General features: G+C 38.8%; 1 protein-coding gene across 5 annotated transcripts in view; it reads left to right on the top strand.

Moving 5' to 3' along the window:
- The window catches only part of SLC45A4 (solute carrier family 45 member 4), a 90376-nt gene that overhangs the window by 34393 nt on the left and 34740 nt on the right, over window positions 1-21243 (top strand). For all 5 annotated transcript variants that reach the window (XM_049819743.1, XM_049819769.1, XM_049819736.1 and 2 more), the window contains one exon: window positions 16388-17004. In XM_049819743.1, the coding sequence (XP_049675700.1) occupies window positions 16761-17004 (244 nt within the window). In that variant the 5' untranslated portion in view covers window positions 16388-16760. The remainder of the gene's footprint in view (window positions 1-16387; window positions 17005-21243) is intronic.

Raw genomic sequence — 21243 nt, 5'->3', positions numbered from 1 at the left:
ATACTAGGACAAAAGTAAGAATATCTGCTTTCAACAGGAAACTGACTTTGGTTCTGCTTCTCTGCTATAATCTACAGGTCTTCCTGAAAAATATGTAAACCCTTCTCTAGTAACCTGCTAGCAGAAGCAGTATTTGAATAAATACTTGCTGGGGGTTTTGTTTTTATTTCAGACTATTTCAGACTGTCCTTTGCAGTCCTTGCATGTCTCTGTTCAGTAAGCCTGCTCTCAGTGCATGAGCTGGTGATACTTCTGGGCCAACACTAGAAAGCTCCTGAAACCCTACTTAGAAATACTATTTTTGGAGTCAGCTACTCTTCATAGCAAAAGTTGCAGAAGCTGTTATAATGTTCTCTAATTCCATCTGAGTGTCCTACCCACTTCTGTGGTGTTTTCATCCAAGGTTGCCAGAGCCTTAATATAGGGGTGCATGGCACATACTCCTGCTTATTAATTAGACCTCTGAAATCCTATATAACTGCTAATTTATTAAAACCTTCATGTGTTTCAGAGTAGGATTTTTTCTGGAAGACTTCCTGAGTGACCAAATTCAGGCAATTCTAGTTGTCTTGAATTGATTCTAAAAGTATCTAACTGAAACCAGAGAAGGCCTATAACAAGCCATCCAACATGCCTAAGTGCTTTCAACAGGCTTTTTAGAAATTCTAGGCAAAATTAATGTCACCGCAGTCTGACCTGGATAACTCCGACAGTTGCTCTAAGCCTCATTCACTTAATATTTTTGGTTTGTCTGCTCTTAACAGCCATATACTTTAAGCAGGTATAACACTTCAAATAATTATGATTAATAATGTACTTCACTATATCAAGGTAACAACTTTGTCTGCTCTTCAGGGACTTGGTTAAGGACATGGTAAAATTGTTCCTTAACCTGAATGACAAGTCTGTTAATCCCAACAAACTGTTGCCTATAAACACCTTGCAAACAGTGAGGGAACCAGCCCAAGCAGTGAAATAATTAAGGGGCAAATGTGCTATCCCTTATCAACTCCATGTGTGATAAATGGATTTAGCTAGTTCTGATGTTGGAGAAAGGAATCCTGTAAGTGTTAACTATCTTCATGAGAACTGGGTTGGAAGCCAGGCCGCTATTTTGTAGCAGAATAAACTGATAAGAGAAAGTATTCAGTTAAAAGTAGAGCAGTTCTTTAAAGAAATAAACTGAAGACCTAAAGGTCTTTTGGAAAGATGATATTAGGTAATATTATGCAGTATTCATTCAAGTACTTGACTTTGGTTTTGCAACTTCAACTCAGCCCTTTGAAGGAATTACGACTGTCCTCCTGTTCCCCCCCCCCCCCCCCCCCCAGATGTAAGCCTGTGATTTCCTCTGCACCACAGAAATAAAGCATCCCTTTCTGAAATTCATCTAGTCAAAAACACCTAGCAGCATCAATCAGGTGTGTGTACACATCATACTTTATCTGACCTCTGTATGTGATTAGTGATGCTCCTTGTTTGGATTGCTGATGTGGGCAGTTGTCATCTCCTGGAAGATGAACATCAAATCAGTTTTGAAAATGGAGAAATTGGTATATTATAGCAAGTAGAAGCCACCAAGAGTTGATCAGGAGTGACAGATCAGGGAGCTGGAAATGTAACATCTAGAGTACTGTAAGGTCAGGCTCAACTTTCCAGAGGAGCAGTGAGAAGACTGCATCTGTTACTTTTAGGATCAGAGAACTGAAAGCAATGAAAGTTCAAAGCAAAGAGCTGAATGCCTTAGCTTGTGCTATGCTTGTTCTCAACAGCTTCTGCTGAACCACAGAGATTATTAAACCAGAGCAAAGAGTAGAGGCTAAAAATCTTGTACCAGTATTTCTTCTACCATACGAGGAGAACGGCAGAGGTGAAACCAGACTGAACACGAGTGGAGAAAGATGAGGAGAAGTCAGTGGTGTAATCACAAACTTTAAGAAGCATAAATGTGTGTGGATGGACAAGATGGAGAGCTATTTAACTATCTTCATGAAAGCCATGCTACGTGTTATTACTCAGGAATGGACTAATAGTGTAGAGAAGGCTCCTGTCAAACTGTTGAGATGTGTAAGCAGATAGCTTCAGTGCATTAAAGGCAGCATTCATTGATTAGCTCTCAGTTTGGTCAGTTCTTCCTCTGATATGTTCTGTGAATAGCCATACAGCCCCTGAGATAAGAGGTCACTTAAAGTTAGGTAGAAGTTAGACTAATCTCAGACTTCTCTGAGCAAGATGCTGCTGTTCCTGTTTATCCTTCAAATCACTGCTCAACAAATTTCACTTGCTACTCTCCAAGCTGTAGTTCGTATGCATTTTAAAAAATGTAAAGGAGATACTCAAGTCTTCATCTATATTCACTTCACCAATTCTGGGGTCCTGAATTTAAGTTGTAGCTGTTATTTACATTGAAAGTAAACTCATATGGACTACAGAGTCCCTTTCATTTTACTTCCTTGAAGATGGCTTATGCTAACTGCATTTGTATTTTGGTGTCTCTTTAAACAATAAAGGCATAAAACCAAACCTATTCTATCAGGTGTTCAGATTGCTACTTCTTTCCCTATCTCCCAGCTGAATTTCCTACTTGGCTTGAGACTTCAGGATCTATCCAGGGTAATAGAATGAGAAAAATTATTGCTTGTTCTTTAACTCTAGTGATTGCACTTCTGAGTAGAGGATCTGATGCCTTTCTGAGGATATTAGATGTCTAGTAGGATAACCCGCTAACTCAGTTGTAGTTCAGTATCATGCTATTCTGTATGTTGACATTCTGGCATATCCCTCACTGTCTTGCTCTTCTCATAGGCTGCTCTCAGTGCCTGCAAGTATTTAAGCAGCTCTACCTACCTACAGAAATACCTGTGATACTATCTGACCACAAATTCATTCTGCCTCTCAGAATGATCTCAAAAGGTACTCTAGCTGGTATGCAATTAGCTGTGCAAAAACAACCAACCACTAGATTAGCTTTGTTTTCTAAACAATCAGTCATGCTTGTATAGGCTGAACTTCTCACTGCTATGTTCTTTATGCCAGCAATGCTGTATCTAGAAAATGACTCAAGTGCAATCATTTTAAATCTTACAACTAAATGTTAGCTATGATTTGTTGACTTTAAGTACCCTTCTTATGTAAAGAAATTATCTTATTAGAAGAAGCCTGCCTAGTCCAGTAGAAACTATTGCAACACTATTTTGTCCTTATGGACATCCAAGAAAAGCTGCTTTAGTGTGCATAAGACTGATTTACAGAGGATGTTTTAAGTTATCTAAAACTGCATATCTGACAGTAACCTCCAACAGAAAATGCTTGTGAGAGACTAGATGCTTTTCAAAGAGCATTTGCTGGTGGCTTTGATTTTTATTTTTTGGGGGGAGGGAGGGGTATAGTTTGTAAGGCCAACCAACATTCAAGCTAGTTAAATGTAGGTTAGCATCTCTACTGCCTGCATGGCCTGCTTGTGGTAGCACCAGCTGGCTTGTAACAAATGGTTATAGTGCAGCTGACAAAACCATTATGCTGATTCCTCTTAACCACTCTGCCCCTGGAAAATGTCTCTGTGGGAATTTAAAGGGGCACAAGATCTATGCTGTAGATCATATGATAATGCTTACAGTTGCATGGATGAGATCTGCCCCAACTCACAGTGCAGCTTTGGCCCTAAAGGATTCCTTGGGTCATATGTAAAACTTCCCTTGAAGGATGGCAGCTGTATATTTTTGCAGCAAACATACAGGAAAAGTTGAACTGTCAGAGCATGATCAAATTGTCTGAATGCAACAGGACTAAGCCCAGACTGTGAGATATGTTTACTTTCATTTTCACCTGCTGAAGGTGACTGTCAGCTGTAAGAACTGCTGTAGTGATTGCACTGATGTGACAGCAGATGATAAAAGCACTTCAGCTTTGGTACAGAACTGCTGCAAGTCTCATCCTGTCGTGGTCCAGATGTATGCTGTTAAAGTGGCATGGGTGCTGGAACTTGTGCATCCTGTAAGAGGAGGGTGGCTGACAGTCACTCCCAAATCAGGTAAAAATGCCAAATTCTGACAAGCCTTTGCCAAATGTTTCATAGATCCACAAAGTCACAAATGGAAGAGGTCTATGTCCTCTAAATATTTCCCTGCTAGCCGGTCTTTATGTATCGAGTCTAACTGCCAAGCACTTGTAGCCTCTTATTATTTTACCATGTGTGTCAGTAAATATCTTATCCTGCCAGTTCTAACAGGGTTACAGCTTGGCAAAACACATTACTAAAATAGCATTTGTTCATATTCCAAAATCAAGCTGCTCTTAAATGTGGCCACCAGCTTTCTACAGAGCTGTTTATAAACCAGCTGTCTAAATCGTATTACTTGTGCTAAAATTTTCTAAAATGGATGGTTTGTAAATACACAGTGTTGGCCAAAGTGTTGTCTGTTCATTACCTGTATTTCTTTCTTCTAGAAGGTGTAACTCTTAAATGCTACATTTCACATACTTTGCTTAAAGTACTGTTTGCAGAAGTTCCTAAATGCTGTAGATACAGTCTGAAATCAGTGTGGTGATGCAACCCTTCTAAGCAGTGATTTATCCTTATTATTGGCCAAACAGTATTTATCTGATGTTCTTAAGATTTATTGATTTTATTAATTATTGGTGTTAAGAAGGGATTCTTAATTTTCGTTCTTTATCTTACACCTTACTTAAAATATATGGGCTATGCATCACTGCTAGGTCAGTTCAAATGTTTATTTGAATAATTGAGAAAGTAGATAGCTATACTTCATGGCAATGAATGTAAACATGTCTGTTGTGCTGCTATTTGGGACAGTCTGAAAAACTGGAGCAGGGATCTGCTCAAGTGCTCTAGCTATACTTTTTATGGAGTGTGCTTTTTCAACACTTGTTTGTAAAAACTTGTACTTCAGAAGGGAGGTTCTGAAGATGTTTACCAAAGGGTTCTGCACCATAAAACTGCTGCTCTAACCTATAGCTGTTTCCTTTATTAGCACTACCTAATGCATCACAGGCTTGGGGTCATATGGCTGAGAAGCAGCTATTTTACCACACCCTTTGCAGCGCATTAGGAGGCAGCAGGCCTCCTTGGATGCCAAGGAGGAAGAAATAAAAAATTATCTCTAAACACCTTTATTCCTTTCTTTCAATACTGTAGTGGTCAGCTCCATTTAACACGTCATCAGGGGATGTTAGAATATTTTACTTGGCCCAGATGGAGGGAAGCTATGCAAAGCTGGGGTGGGGAAGAGGTGGAAGGGAAAAGATCTCTCTCCTTTACGCTAACAAGACAGTTTTCAGCAATTGTGCTGAATCAGTGTGGGCTCAAACTGCAGGTTAGACTGTGAATGGCTGCTTATTAGCCAGCTATCATAGTGATGATGTACCGGTTTGATCTGTGAGTCCACTCCAAGAAGGCAAAATGTGAATATTTAGTGCAAGATGATATAACCAGTTATATATAGTTGTTTACAAACCCTTCGGAGAATCTGAAATGTGAGAAATGCTCTTCTGCGTTGTTTTGGTTTTTCTCTGAGGGAGTAATTATTTCCTCAGAGTTAGTAAAATCCGGCCAAAACCTAACTTGTCCATCTTTGTTGCAGGGTGAACAAAATTCTATGGATGCTTTCAAAAGCTTACTTTAACAGAGTTTTCTGAGATTGAATGATGGTAATGTGTTTAGGGACTGGTAATTGGAGATAATTCTAATGAATTAGACTTTGCAGATGTTAATGATATGCTAGAGGAAGTCAGTTTAAGAAGATCTATGCTGTGCTCTTTCTTGTCTTGATCTATTGAATAGCTTCTGTAATTGTCTAATACATATTCTGGCAGTATTTGGGTTTCTTAAGCGTTTGCAGCCTGAAGAAACCAGCCTGCAAATTTTCAGAGCAGTGAATATAATTAGTTCAAATGCCAGTATGTGAAAATAAAGTATTGCACTCTTCATCATAGGTACAGTAACATCAGCAAGGAGTATCTAACTCCACATATACAGACTAAGTAATAGGTCCTGGCTCAACTGTTTTTTTTAATGGATGAATATTTATGCAAAACACTAGTCTCAACTTAGTATAGAAAGTATTGCTTATTCTGAAGAGTAATTTGCTAATGGTTGTGCTAGTATACTTCACTTCCCACAGTGTGCAATCAGGAGGACAGCCTTGGTGAAAGAACTTGCAAAAAAAAAAAAAAAATGCTAGTGGCAATGATGTACTGATAGTTAGGATTATTCTTGCACCACCAGCCCCACTGGGTTAGACATAGGCCTTCCTTCTGCAGGAAAGTAAGATTGTTCCAGTTAATCCACATGGTAATGTATTAAGATGTTCCGTGATGATAACCTTAATTTTGTTTTTCTCTGTTGTCCTACCTTGAGACAGAGGGAATGAATCAGTTTAATTCTGATGGGATATCTCTCATGTTCAACATGGTTTAAAAACATGAGGATCCTTTAGTAGGCTGGGCCATACTTAGCTCATTTCAGACTGAAGTTTGACTGCGACTATCTGACCAAATCAGTGGATTTTCTTAGTAAAAGTTTTTTGCATCAGTGTCAGACCAAAACAGCCTATTTACACAGTGGCCTGAGGGATCTCCATCCCCATAAGTTTGAGTTCTTTGTACTTATGTGGTGACTAGGTGGTTGTTTTTTGTTTTTGAAAGTACTTAGCTGTTAGTGCTTGCTATCTTGCTCTTAACCTTTATCTAGCTTTGGGGTTAGAACCTGCTACTTGGAGATCCAGCTGTCAGGAATAAGGCATGCCTGTGTCTTTGGTGTAGTGTGAAACTACTTCTTAGTGCCTGTTTTACCAGCATCACTGATACTACTTGTTACGTTTTCTGCTAGCTGGGAAGGCTTCTCTATTGCTATTTATGCCCCTACCACCTTAGCTGTTTACTTGTTTAATGTACCTGTATTAATAAACCTGAGGGTAATGAGAGCATATATGAAGCTTTTTTGCCTAGCAGTAAAACAAAAAATAAGTTTAATCAGATAATGCTACCCTCCCCAGTTTAAGAAAATGAAGTATTTCCTACTAAAAACAGCAGCAGCAGTGATTTAACAATGTAATCTGATCTAACATTAGTAACAGCCTGTGCCTTTAGGGAGCAGTATAATATCCAATCCACTGAATAAAGTCTGTCTTGCATTAAATTCTGGTTCCCTTTTAAAAAGATGGCTTCCCAGAATTGTTTCAGTAATTTCATAAAGTCCCATGGTTTCCTACATCTTTTTCCCAGTAATATGATGAGGCTGGGGAAATGACATTGGCCCCCAAAATATAAAGGTGGAAATTGGGCTGTCTTACAAAGATGTTCTCCCTGATGTCATGAGGACCTTCATCTCTCCACCTTATGTCTTAAGCTTTCCATTCCTCCCTGTGTGTCTGGGCAAGAAAAAGCCCATCAGGGGAGTTTGTCATGCACAGATTGCCACCTGTGACTGCATCACCACATCTTCCAGCATGAGCCAAAATCTTACTCTTGGTCACTTTCCAAGTAAACTGGAAGGGGGCGGAAAGAGGGTCCCAAGAAAGCAAGGGGGCTTCTAGTCAAGGCCATGCTTTATGGAAAGAAGTAGGCAGGAAACCCTATGAAAGACTTAATACTGGCAGGGCTGGAGTTGGAAGCCTGTTTATGTCAGGTTTTAATAATTTCTGGAATGTTGTATACATACTGAGGAAAGGGTGCAACAAGTCTTCATTAACCCTTTCAAAATGAAGCGGCACACACCCTTGTGTATTTTGGGGAGGATTGTTGTTTGGATATCGTTACGGTTTTGTTGGGGGAGTTGAGAATGTCAGATGTTCAGCCTTAATGGTAGGAGAGCTGCCAGAACCGTTTGCTTCTCTTAGATAAGTATATTTTTCAAAAGTTATACCCCAGCTTGTACAACCTCTGCCTTTCTGTTGTTTAACTGGATTATAGTGTGTGAAGAGTCCTGAGGGCAGGCAAAAGTTTGCATTGCAAGAAGTGGAAAAAATGCTGCTTCTCCATGTGAGGTGGATTGCTCCATATCATCTTCATTCGCAATGTGCTGCAGAATTACTTCCCCCCTCCCAGACCTTGCTTCAGTGGCCGAAGTTGTGTGGTAGCCTCAAAAGTAGGTCATGATGCAAAAGCACTGTGCTGGTTCCAGTGGCTGCTTTTTTTCTTCAATCTCAGGTTTCAAGATGTTGTTAAAAGTCTCATCTAAGCCTTCATTTGGTATCAGTCTTAGGGTTGCTTATGCATGGTATCCTTGTAGAACAAGCTGTTGTGTTTCAATGCCTTTGATCACCTGAATGATGAATTAAATGTTAGGACATGTCAAATGTGGTTCTTTATTGCACCCAGTTAGCCTTAACCTTTTTCCTTTGGCAGGCTTTTAGTGATTCAAAACAGGTTAGTCCAGTTTAATGTAAGACTATTTTAAAATTAGAGGTTGACTTTCCTCTCAGGATCTGGAGTAACGTTGCTCACATACAGATGGGACTGTTTAGTAGTATGTAGTATAATTGCCTTTAACTATTCCTTAACAAGTATAGTCTTCCCCTTCTCATAGGGTTAATGTAGTTCTGGTTTTAGAAAGCAGTAGCTAAAAATCTCTCTTACCTTTGCATTTAACTATGTGAGAAGTCTTAATGGGAATTTAAACAACTACCTGCCTGTAATTGCTGCCTTTTTGAACCAAAGGCATGACTCACTTATATGATGGTGCTTCTAGAAAGTCACAGGATTTTTTGAGTCTAAGTTTTTATGAAGGAACTTAATCAGACCATGGAAGGATGCAGTGCCTTTGCTGAACCTCAAGTAGATTAGTTGAGCACATTTATGCAGCTGGGCCAAAAACTCCAGGTATGTTTTCTAGATGCTTTTCTTCCTACTGCAGTGGCTGAACACTTGAGTCTTGACATGGGCCAAAGAAACTTCCCCTGTGGCCAGTTCTGTTACTATAAACAGCTGCTTTAATAATTAGCAACAGAGCCGCAAAACAACCGGGGAGAAAATAGCTGCCTGTTGGCTAAGCAAGTGGTATTCTGCCTCGTATCTGGCAAGTACTAGGAGGCAGAATACATGATAGTGCTCACAGCATGACTGAAGATACTTCTTCTGCCTTCTGAATAGGAGGCATCTTGAGCTGGGCAGGTGAGTCTGCTTTTTGACCTTGTAGCTGCAGGGACTGACAACTTTCCTCTGTGAGCTGCAATTTTACACTTGCTCTGAGTATTGCTACCCAAAGTAATACTTGTAGCTGCCCCTATTCCTCCTTTCCCCTGTTATGTTGGTATGGATCCATGCAGCTATGCAATCAGATAAAACCAACCCGACTTTATAAAGGATTTTTCCAGCTTCTTGGACGTGTTTTTGTCAGAGTAGTTTTCCAACTTAGATCAGTTACACTGTCTGGTTCACCACCATATGATGATGTGTGGCTGTGCAGGAAGGGGTGGGAGTAAGGAACCTGGGGCAAAGAAAAGGAAGAACAGACTGCTGCTTTTAGAGGAAGTACTTGTTTATGCCAGCTTAAAGTGATTGAGAAACCTATAGTGTAAGCAGTATAATAATCTGGTAATGTATTTTATGTGGTATTCTTGTACAAGCAGCTGACTGTAAAACAAAACTACCCTTGCTAGCAAAACAGGCTGTCCTAGCAAAAGTATAGTTTGCTGCTACAACTCGAAGCTGCAATCAGGTTTGTACTGCAAGGAGTATCTCTCTGGTTTCAGCTGCTATTATCTCTGTAGTGGAAGCTACTATCCCTATTGCAGATTTGTAGAACAACATTAATTGTGAGGGAGTCATCTGTACAAAATCTGTTGGATTGGCATCTTGAGGAATAATTTTTAATGTTTCTCGAGAACCAACAAATTTTTGTAAGATGGTGTAGCCATGCTTGGAGAGGGATTAAGATCAGCCTTGCCTTTAAATGCTGCTCTTTCACAGCAACATGCTATTTGTCTATTGGTGTGGTGGAGCACCAGAGGATTTGAACTCAAAATGTTAGTAATTATCCTTGGGCAAATGCCATTTTACTCTTGAAGATGCACACGTCCCAAATGATGTATTGTTTTGCAAGCCAGTCAGATGCTGAAGCAGAACCCACTATCCTTTTTGCATTTAATCGTGGAAGGAATAATAAGTCTGCAACACACGGATAGAAGTGTTCAGCCAAACATTTATTTAGTCTGAAGAAAAGCCAGATAAACTCAGAATGCCTTTCTTTCCAGTGCTAATATTAAAAGTATACTTAAATCAGTCTAGATAATTTTCCAAGAGATGGCCAGATTACTTGATAACCTTAGCATAAACTAACTTGGCAGAAAAGTTAAATATTTGAGAAATAAATGGAATGTCTGGGCAATTATAGGCTTGCCAGCTTAATGTGATTCACAGGTGAAATAGTATGGTTACTAATGTGTATGTCTGTGGGATGTACTCACTGAAGAATTGAAGGAGCGTAAGGTGTAAGGCTCTGGGAGGGAAAAAAAATCTTGTCCTGTTAGACTGGCAGCTTCTGGATTCTTACACTTTTTTGTCTCCAGTCAAACATTTGAATATTTCAGGAAGTAGAAGTATACCTACCTTGGGTTTTTGTTTATGGCTTTCTCCCTGTGTTGTGCAGAATGTCACATTAGGATCTGTTAGTGAACCAATGACAACTGTGACAAGAATCATTAAAACCTTGTTAAATTCTGTGAGAATTGGTTCTTAGCTGTTTTCCCTTATGAAGTTAGTGGTAAACAACGAAAAGACATTTGTATGCAATGATGGCTCAAGGTGTATCTTCCTTTCAGTGTCAAGAAGGTAGAAATCTTTTAAACTGTAGAATTGTTGTTTGAGCTAGAGTATTTCCTACACCACTAGAAAACAATTCCTGTGAAGCAAAACTGAATGCAGCTCTTCCATGACTTGAGAAGACTTTGATCAGTCTGTGTACTGGCATGTAAAAGAAAGCAGTGATAATGTGAGAGGCAGATCTTGAAGATAAGAGATGGCTAGATAAGTGATTGGAAGTTAATGCAATAAACTTTGAAGACCAGGATGAGAGAAGGGGCTACTTTGCCTCTGCTCAATCTGGCCCTTGTTCCCTTACATATTCAATAAATAGTGTTTGGACAGAACCATTTCCATCCTTTTCAGTTTGCTCATTCCTGGTTTTCTTACGCTGTGCTTATTTTTCCCTTCAGGACTTAGGATTTTGTAACTAGTACACACCTACCGTGTTGAAATGAATTGTTCCTTACACCAATAAATGCCTTAAGGATTGCCTAATGGCTTCAGAGGAAGAAAGCCCTCCTAAAGATTTGAAGTTTTCTCATGGTATCCAGTTGGGGCCATTTAACTGTTATCTACTTGCCAAGTTTTATACTGCTTAATAAAGTACATGTGTGATTACCTGTAACTTGCTGCATACTCCATAGCTTAATTAAAGTCATATGCTTTGGCACTGGTTCAGAAAATCTAGTTGCTTGTTGAACAGTACATTCCTATTCCTTGTTAGCAAGAGATATCTGGAAACATGCATTAAAAATAGTTCAGTCTTAAAGGATTTGGCCAGGATCACTGTTAACCCCATTTATTTTGGTATTGATGGGTGTACTACCAATTTTCTGACCTCCAGATGATGGTATCACAAATGCAAAAAACACTGCTTGTCAATGTCTAAGTCCTAAACTTACAAAACATGCCGAGAAGCGAGATAGAAGTCATTTGCCAGAGGCACTGTGTTGTATAATTGTCTAGTGTGAGCTTTTGTGCATCTCTAGCATCTTAGTGCTTGCTAGGGAAAAGAAAACCACTGAATTTTGTGGGCCACAAATATGACCTTATATAGCTCTTCCTCTTTGGAAACACTAAAGAAAGGCAGTAATTTTCCTCTGGTTCTTGAATGGTTCACGTGCTTTGTGAATGCTACCTATTTGAGGCACAGGATTATTGTGATATAGCCTTGCCCAGCCTGTAACATGTTTTGTGCTTCATATAGTCATGTTATGACTTATGCCTAGATCGTAGATAGATAGTAAAAGTATAATGGATAAGATTACAAGCAATTTGAGCAGCTTTTCTAAAATTTTACTTACAGATTAGTTTTCAGAATGTATTACATGCCTGTTTTGTTAAAATATTAACTACCGCTTTATAGGTTTTGTCACTGTTGCAATGTGGCCAAAGGTAAAAGTAAAATGTGCAATTAGGTTGAAGAGTGAGTGTAATCAGTCCCCTCCTCCCATAAACACTTTTCAAGATAGGAATGTTTCTGTGTCTAAACTTCTCTTCATACCCAACCTCTGTACAATGCCAAACATGAACCTCTTTCCATGGCTGAAATTCAACATTCTACTTCCTTACTCTTTGTCAGTCATGAAAATGCTTTTTAAAACTTTATGGAAAGTACAGTGAGAGTGCATGGCAGAATGGGGGGTATGGTCTCAGATTCCTGAGAAATGCTGTCTCGTGCCAGTTTACATTTTCAAATTACTTTGTCTATCTGCTACATGGCTGGGTGGTCAGAAAGGTGCATATGTGTCCTGGTTTTGGCTGGGATAGAGTTAATATTCGTTCTAGTAGCTGGTATAGTGTTATGTTTTGGATTTAGGAGGAGAATGCTGATAACATGCTGATGTTTTCAGTTGTTGCTAAGTAGTGTTTATACCAGGAGTTCAGCTTCTCATGCCCAGCCAGCAAGAAGGCTGGAGGGGCACAAGAAGTTGGGAGGGGACACAGCTGGGACAGCTGACCCAAAGTGGCCAAAGGGGTATTCCAGACCATGTGATATCATGCCCAGTATATAAACTGGGGGGAGTTGGCCTGGGAAGGGATTGCTGCTTAGGAGCTAACTGGGCATCAGTTGGTGAGTAGTAATTGCATTGTGCATCACTTGTTTTGTATATTCCAATTCTTTTATTATTGTTGTTGTTTTATTGTTGTTATTATCATTAATATTTTCTTCCTTTCTGCCCTATTAAACTGTTCTTAACCCATGAGTTTTACTTTTTTTTCCCCAATCCTCTCCCCCATCCCACTGGGTGAGGGGGAAGTGAGTGAGTAGCTGCATGGTGCTTAGTTGCTGGCTGGGGTTAAACAACAAGATGATGTAAGGGAAGCTGTCTTTCTGAAATCTTTTGCCACCATGTCTCTTAATGTCTGTTTGAGGAAGGGATGGCAGCTCTCTTAGTACCTAGTCTGCTTGAATGACAGATAAAATGTCAGCCTAATGCATCACTTCTTAAAAAATGATAGTAATAAAGCTGCCCTATTTCTTAGGTGGACTCCATGTAATAAAGTCTTTGAACTGCATGAGTAAAGGGACTGTATTGGAAATTACAATGGATATTCAATGCTACAATTAAAAAAACATATTGTCAATTTTAAGGTTTGGTTTTACTAGCCAACGAACATGGAAAAAAAAAAATTGTGTAAGATGCAGACATGGGAACATGCCCTCTCTGGTATTTTAATCCAGCTCATCTTTAGATATCATTTACTTTGGAGTTCTTTGCTACATAAAATTCTCTGTAATGTTTACTTCTAGCAGGTAAATGAATTTGTCTCCCTTTTCAGTAAGGAAGAATGCCACTATTCAAACTTGCCAAATTCAAAATGAACTTGGAAAAAGCAGCAGCAGAATCTGGATTGGTCTAAAATGAGTATGAACACAACCTAGCAGGACTTACAAAAGAACTGGAAGACCTGTCTGAGAGGCTCTTGTTAATCTCTGGCTCTTGTATTAGACATGCACTTGGAGTCAGATGAAAGTGCTGTAGGAAGACTAGTGTTATGCTTACCGCAAAATTGGCATAATGGAACAGTAATTCTCTGTTCCTTTAGATAAAACCTGTCCATTGTGTGTCTTGATATTGCACTTGAATACTGTAACTGCTTTTTCTGGCATGTTTAAAATATACTGTTGTTCTTATCTGTGTCAATTACAGCTTCAAAGTCTACCTCTATCTATCATCCATTATGCCTGTCTCTTAAATTATCTGATCACTCCCCATCATCTTCCACTTTAAGAATAACTTTTTCAGTCATCCCTTAAGGGTCTTGCTCAAATGGCCTAAATCTCAGATAGCCTCTTTTGTCCTGCCTCTTTATCCTTTCCAGTAACAAATGCTCCCAGCCTGGTGTCATCCTGCTTGCGTATGCTGGCTGCCCCAATGCATCATAAAACATTCTGGTGTGATGAACTGCCTTCCTCTCCCTGCCTCATTCTGCTACTCTGTAACTGCGTATTAAACGAGGTGTTTAGGGAAATTGAGTTAAATCCTTCACAGACAGTGACAGGAGGGGAAATTACGCATAAGAAAATGCTAGAGACTTTAAAGCCGTCTTGTACAGGAGTGTTATCTATGACCTTTAGTCTGTAATACAACACACGTTCTGAGTGATTTCTGAATAATAAGAGCTGATATGTAAACTTTTAAATTCTACTGAATGTAATTTTGCCTGAGTCTGCCAGCAATTAAACATTTTATGACTAGTCTGTAATTAAAATAATTGCTGCTACTCTGGAACCTGTATTTTGTAGTTTTTACTCACCCAGAACCTGTTATGAAAAGTGGATGTGTGTTTTTTAATACATACAGTACTTAACTTCATATTTGATAAACTAATAGCCCTTGAAGGATTGAGTTGAAACCTCAGACACTAAAGCAAGGTTAAGAGAATCACATTCTTTCGCCTCCTGATGTGAGTTCAGTACTGCACTAGCTACTGGAATGAGGTAAATGAACTCTGCTGCATGCAGGAGCTTAGCAAATCCAAACCCTGTCTGGTGGAAAGAAAAACCTCTGTAAAAGCAATGTGCTTATGAAGAACTTGAATAAGTACCTCTGTGTGTGCCATAATTCAATAATGCCAGGCAGTGCATCTCAATTCTTCCTGTTACTCTGAGAGGGTGGAGTAATGCTTTTTCAAGTCCTTTCTGTTCTGAGCTATTTAATGCTTGTAGATTAAAACTTTGAACTTAAGCCTCAGTTTATAGCACTTGAGTTCAGGAAGTTATTTTAACTTATCTCATGACTTAAAGGTTTGACTAGCTCAAAAGCGAATTATATTATTAAGTTGTTATTGAGGTGATCAAATCAGAAAACTCCAGTAATCTTGGGGAGCCTGGGAGGAGAAAAAACCCAGACCCAAAAAGATTCTTTTGAATGGAAGAACAAAATATACGCAATAAACCCACTGGGGGTACAGCTCGAAGGAAGGTATCAGCTGGAGGGAGTTCTCAAGGTGATGTTCCTGTGCTGCACTTCCAGAGCAGCGTGTGGGCTCATGCTGAAACAATGTTGTTGTTGTGATGTGCTTTAAACCCCAAATATGTCATCTTTTTCTTAAGGCTCATTTTTGGGTTCACCGCTTAATGATCTGGTTTATGCTCTAGCCCACAAAGTTTTTGTTGCCACAACTGAAGGGGCAGGGAAATGCAGTGTGGGGACTTCTTAGGCCAGCTTTGCTGCCAAAGCCAGCATGTTGTGGAACCGTACCCCGAGGGGTTTTGTCCCGGGATACAAGTTCAGTCACACTTCTAGTACAAACATTATGTAATCTGACTTTTTATAAAATGCTTTCTTTTTTTCTCCTAAGTGCTTAAACACATTTTGATTGACGTGGTACAGTATGTACGTCTGCTTAGACTTTCTGTGGCACAAAGGAGGGGGAAATACAGAAGAAGCTTGTCTTACCTGGTTGGAATATATTTTAGTAATTTTAAAGTTTGTTGGAAGATACTGTACCCATTCTATTTTTGTGGACTTCAGAAGCGTCATAGGATGTGGGAGTAAGATGCTCTGGTCTTGTGTACAGAAAGTGAAGATGGGTGCATATGCTGTATATATCTTCATTAGAAGTTTAAATGTTTAAATATCAATCCTTAAAGTTATATTCCTAATGGCTTATTTTTGCTCATGCTTGCTTGAGGAATATCTTCATTATAAGATGGTGTGATGGTTACTGCAAAGTAACTGGCAAGTTCCAAAAGTTTAAACGGAGATGTCTGTGTGGCCAGTGAGTAAATGGTAATCGATGAATCATCTTCCTGGCATAGTACTGGAATATCCTACGCTGTTTCTGAAATGGAACCTGCATTAAATTTCCCAGAATTTGTTAGTCTTGTTCTCAGTGTTCTGAGGATCTTGGACAAATACACTGATATATTCTTCTGTGGCTTCATGTAAGACCACAAACTGGAGGAATTTGGGAGTAAGGCATCATTTAAATATGAGGAGTAACTGCATTTCAATGGAAAGTCTTAGAGGTAGGAGGGAATGTGCAATAAAAGACCCTACACTAGGCAAGGACAATGGAAAGCATTAAGCAGGAAATGGGGTATATGGTTAAGGGGGGTGGCACAATATCCTGGAAAATGCTATTGAAATTTTTAAATGCTTGCTTTTTGTTGCAGATTAATCAGCCACTCGATGGGGATTAACAGTGGAGCACCTCTTTGTGTCGCCTTTCCACCTCTCTGTAGCAAGAATAACAACTTCAGCACTTCTTCAATAATAATTATGAAACTGGTATTAACTGAATGGCAGTTATGGATTTTTAACTCTAACTCACAGTAAACCAGCAAGCCATATGTTGAAATTCCTACCAAATAGCTTTTCGTTCTTAATGTCTCGTATATATACAAGAAGTTGCAAGATACCTGTTTGTACAAGAGGAATATAAGCATTACTTGCCTGAGGAACAGAAGCTGAAAGAGAAGACACCCTAACTTGTTCGTGGAGTTATGGTAGTATTATTTATATAGATATAACAAATATATATTTTTTATGGTAATGAAAATGGCTCCCCAGAATGCTGACTCGGAATCTATGCAAGTTCAAGATCTACCTGTGGCACAGCTTCAGAAACCAGAGAACAAGGAGAATGAAAGTAGGGAGGAGACCATTAGTGAAGGATCCATAGACCGGATACCAATACGCCTGTGGGTGATGCATGGTGCAGTAATGTTTGGCAGGGAATTTTGTTATGCCATGGAGACAGCTTTGGTAACACCTGTATTGTTACAAATTGGTAAGTGATTCTCATTTCTGTTAATCGAAACTTTCTGTATCTTTGCATTGATTGAAGTCAGAGGAAGAGGGAAGTGGAAGATTTTGTGCCAACTAAAAATACACAAGGTAAAAAGGATTTGGGGGTTTTTGTTATTGGCTGTGCCACAGGTTCAATTGTATGACCATGTTTAAGTGGGAAGGATTTCTATATGCATTCATCTTCTAATATTGCTTCCCTCTGTAAAAATGTTAACCTGATTTAAGTCTAAACTACTAAAAGCTAAGTGTCCTAGAAACAACATTAGGATTGCAACAAAGCTTTTTTTATGGAGAAATGCTTCGGGTTACAGTACTTTAGAATATACAGTTAAATTGGCTTTTCCAACTAGTAGTGAAATACTGCATTTATTTCAAACCACTAGTGAGTCTCATTTTATGTGATTAATCTGTCTAGCTTATAACACATGAATAGATATGAATAAACCATGATACCGGTAGCTTTAGATAATGGTGGGGTAGTGAGGTTTAGAATAGGAATAGACAGTGTTAAAATTCATGGTGAGTACTGTAATTAGGTTTCCAATAAACTGTTTACTGTATTAACAGTATCTGGTATTACCTTTATCAAATCCAGAAAATCATGTTCTCTATCAGGTCTCAGAAAATATTACATGAAACTGAATGGAAGTACCAGACTGAGTGTGCTTTCATGAATGAATAAATCAACTATGTGTGTGCACTGTATAAGTGTATATATAATATATGCATATTATATGTTTGCTAATGTTTGCTTTGGCTCATACATCCAGTTGTGCCTTACAACATGCTCAGTTGTGGCCAAACAGAAGCACTCAAAAACAACTCTAAAATAATGTTCATTGAATACTATTTACAACATTGTTGAAAAATTTCAAGGTTAGCATCTCAAATGAAACATCTGTATTTTTATATTTGATATGACAAAAGGGCATAAGAGATTGAACTTGTATGCATATAATGTACAAATTCTTCCACGCAGTCTTCCTATAGTTAAAAATGTGTTTTCATGGTAAGTTACTAGTTGGTTTATTTTGAATCAACAGAGGGGTCAATCAGTGCAGTTAGTGCCATGAGAGATGCTGATGAGTTATGCCTCCAAGTTTTCCTGAAAATTTTCATTTTCAGAGCTCATCAAATGTCCTTTTTGGATCTATTGGTGGCATATTTAAAATAGGTAAGTGTTTCCCAAATAGGAGCTTTCTGATCAAACTGCCCTGCTTAGTAAAACACATGCAACTTCATCTAGAAATGTTTATAATGTCCATAACTCATTTTGAGGTTTTGTCTTTTGGGTAATTTGAGATTTAGACATGCAAGTTAATTTGTATTGGTGGCGTTGGTTCAATTACTGCCTACCATGAATGCAAAAACTTGCACCCTGCTTTGTATGGGGAAGACCCCAGTTTTGTAAGTGACCTGTCCTTTTTTGTTGACTTGTTTGTGCTGGCACTTGGATATTTAAAATGTAGAGCTGGCTAAGCTGACTTTACCTTACCATAGAGTAAGGTCAGACAGTGTAAATAAACTGTCCTCTTAATTACTGACCAGTCTACTAGTTTACATTTCTTTTGTGATCTCTTCTAGCAGATCTGTTTCCTCCAGATAATTGAGAAATATCTCTTCCCTTCCTTCCCTAACCCCAGTGACCAAAATAACATTGGGATTTGGGGGAAGGAAAGAAAAGAGCTCTCACTTGTAGAAAAGCTGGCAAATCAATGAAGTGATACAAAAGGCTGTCAGGTTGCAATGATGATGATCCATGCCATAGAGATAAGAAATGGAGGTAGCTGGTTATGAATGTTAGTGCTTTGGGAACTAATTGAAATCTTTTGTGCTCTGGCTCATGTTCCTTCTGCAGGGGAATAAACGATGTTGGATTCACTGAAGGGTTAACTTATTCATGGGTGACTTACCTAGCCTCTTTGGTAATTACCTCTTACATGGTTCTGTTTACCTTTATCAACCTCAACATCTGTCTGCCTCAACATGAGCTATATTTATTCCTCACTGGAAGGGGTTGCATATAGCTGTCAAATTGCTGTACTATTCCCTTTGCTGCTTGTTTTGGTAAAAGCAATGTTCAGTTGTTTTCTGTGAGATTAAATTGGCTTGAGAAACTATTTTTGAGAAGTGGCACATGGGGAAGTGTGATGACTCAACCAACTAACTTTGCTTGTAATAAATGGAAGAACCTGAAGCCTTTTGGGTATGCAAAAAAGACTTCCTTTACAGATCTATGTTGAATATTAACAACTAGGCTTTGTGGTGTGTGCTTGTGTTCTTTATCTTGGAGAAAACTTTGGTCACTGAAATCATCCAAGAGTCTTATCAGAGACCACCATTAAAACCGTAGGCATGTTGATGTTACACACTTTCTGCTTGCAGGTATTTGGCTTTCCTAGCTGTTTGTGTACCCTGGATCAGAGGTGTAGTTATGACATGGCAGATGAACGACCTGTCCTACTCGTTCCGTAAGCCACAAGATTTCAGCAACTGGAAGAGATAGTCCTTTGGATAGTCCTTTTCCAATTCAGCAGTGGTTGTATTCTTGATGTGTTTAAATTTCCCGAAGTTTTAAATCCTTAAGAACTACAGGCAGCAGTGAGAGCTGCTTGGATCGATGCATACTGGGAATTGGAATGGTCTGGAAGTGCCTGGGTTGCTATGCCCCTACCGAAAAAAGTTCTGATTTGTGACTTTTAATCTTTGTCTTTATTGCTATGCTGAGATTTATGTTGCATTGCGTTGTCAGAAATGCAGCTACAAATCTGTAACGGCCTTGTAGTCATAACTGTGCTTTAGTAGCTTAGCAACAAGAACAAGCCAAATACATATTACATGTGGGTTTTTAATTCTAACTTGATCTTTGATTTCGTGCTATCTGCAGCTTAAGAATTCAAAATGAAGCAGCTAACTTGTTTAGAAGAATTTGTAGGATATAAAAATATGGCAAATACAAGAAGTGGCAGGCTGACTCCAGACTAAATTATATTAGTTGGCACTTTCACAAGTTTTGGTATCTAGAAATCTTCATTAACCTTTTTTAGAGACCCGTTCAATCAGCAGTTCCTCCCAGACAGCATTAAAACTTTACTAGAAAATGAACCGTCAGTGCCTTCAGCACTCTAGGTTTACTTGTTCATCAGTCCACGGTTTTTGAGAAGCTAAGTGATTTCGTGTTAGTCTTGAGTATGTTCTGTGTATTAACACTACTGTTTGCTTCCCCTGTCACATTTCAGCCATGTGTTGTAAACTCCATAGGAGCAGGATGAGGCCTTTGTCTTCTGAAATATCTGGTACTTAATGCTGCTTATCTGTGAGAGGGAATTAAAGTCCCTGCTATTGTTTATAAATGACAGTGTATTTTCTTCCATCATTAAACTTGGCTTCTAAGGATTAAATATCTCAAACTATTTCCAGTTCATAACTGTTTGTGGAAAATTTGGATACATTTTAAACTTGCAAGGGATTTTGAGTGAAAAAAGTGAGGAGAAACTGATGACTGGTATAGTGTAAACTTAGAGAAACTGATAGCTTTTTGAAGAAACTTGTCCAATGAAATTAGAATACATGGCTTCTGTTAACACTTTAAACAATTAATAACATAATTTGGTAATTTTAGATTATTGCAGTTGTAATGCAAGCACAATCTGGGTTGTAACACAACCAGTAAATCCGTTTTAGTTCTTCTGAAAAGTGGGATCCATGTGCCTGTTTCATTAGGACTATGGAAGAAAAAAATATGTACTCTTGTGACTTGGGGTGGTTGCTGCTTTCAGCATGAAAAACTTGCTGTCTGACTAATGAGTAGTGGTAGCTGTAAACATGAAGTTTCATGTTTTATATTTAATATGATAAAAGCTTTGCCAAGCCTTTACTGTTGCTTCAAAGGCTCTTTCCAGTGCTATTGAGTGTTTTATGAATAGTTAATAGGCACAGAAGTGACTGTCAGCACCGGAACTGTTCCTCATTCTCCTGCATAAATTAAATATATTACACTAGTGCTTTTAAAAAGAAACTATGTACACTTAAATAAGGAAAAACATGAACAGTTTACATGTGTGCTGCCTACCTTTATAATGTCACTTAAATTTGCGGATGTTTCTCTGGTACAGTACAGGAATAGCCTTGACTCTTACGCATTTCATATCTGAGTGCCTGTCTGTGATGGCATTACGCTGTTTTGCTGTGAGAGCTAATGGGCTCTTGTAGTAAACAT

This window comes from Accipiter gentilis, chromosome 2, assembly GCF_929443795.1.
Source record: "Accipiter gentilis chromosome 2, bAccGen1.1, whole genome shotgun sequence".
Classification (NCBI taxonomy): domain Eukaryota; kingdom Metazoa; phylum Chordata; class Aves; order Accipitriformes; family Accipitridae; genus Astur; species Astur gentilis.
This window is presented reverse-complemented; position numbering and strand designations above follow the sequence as displayed.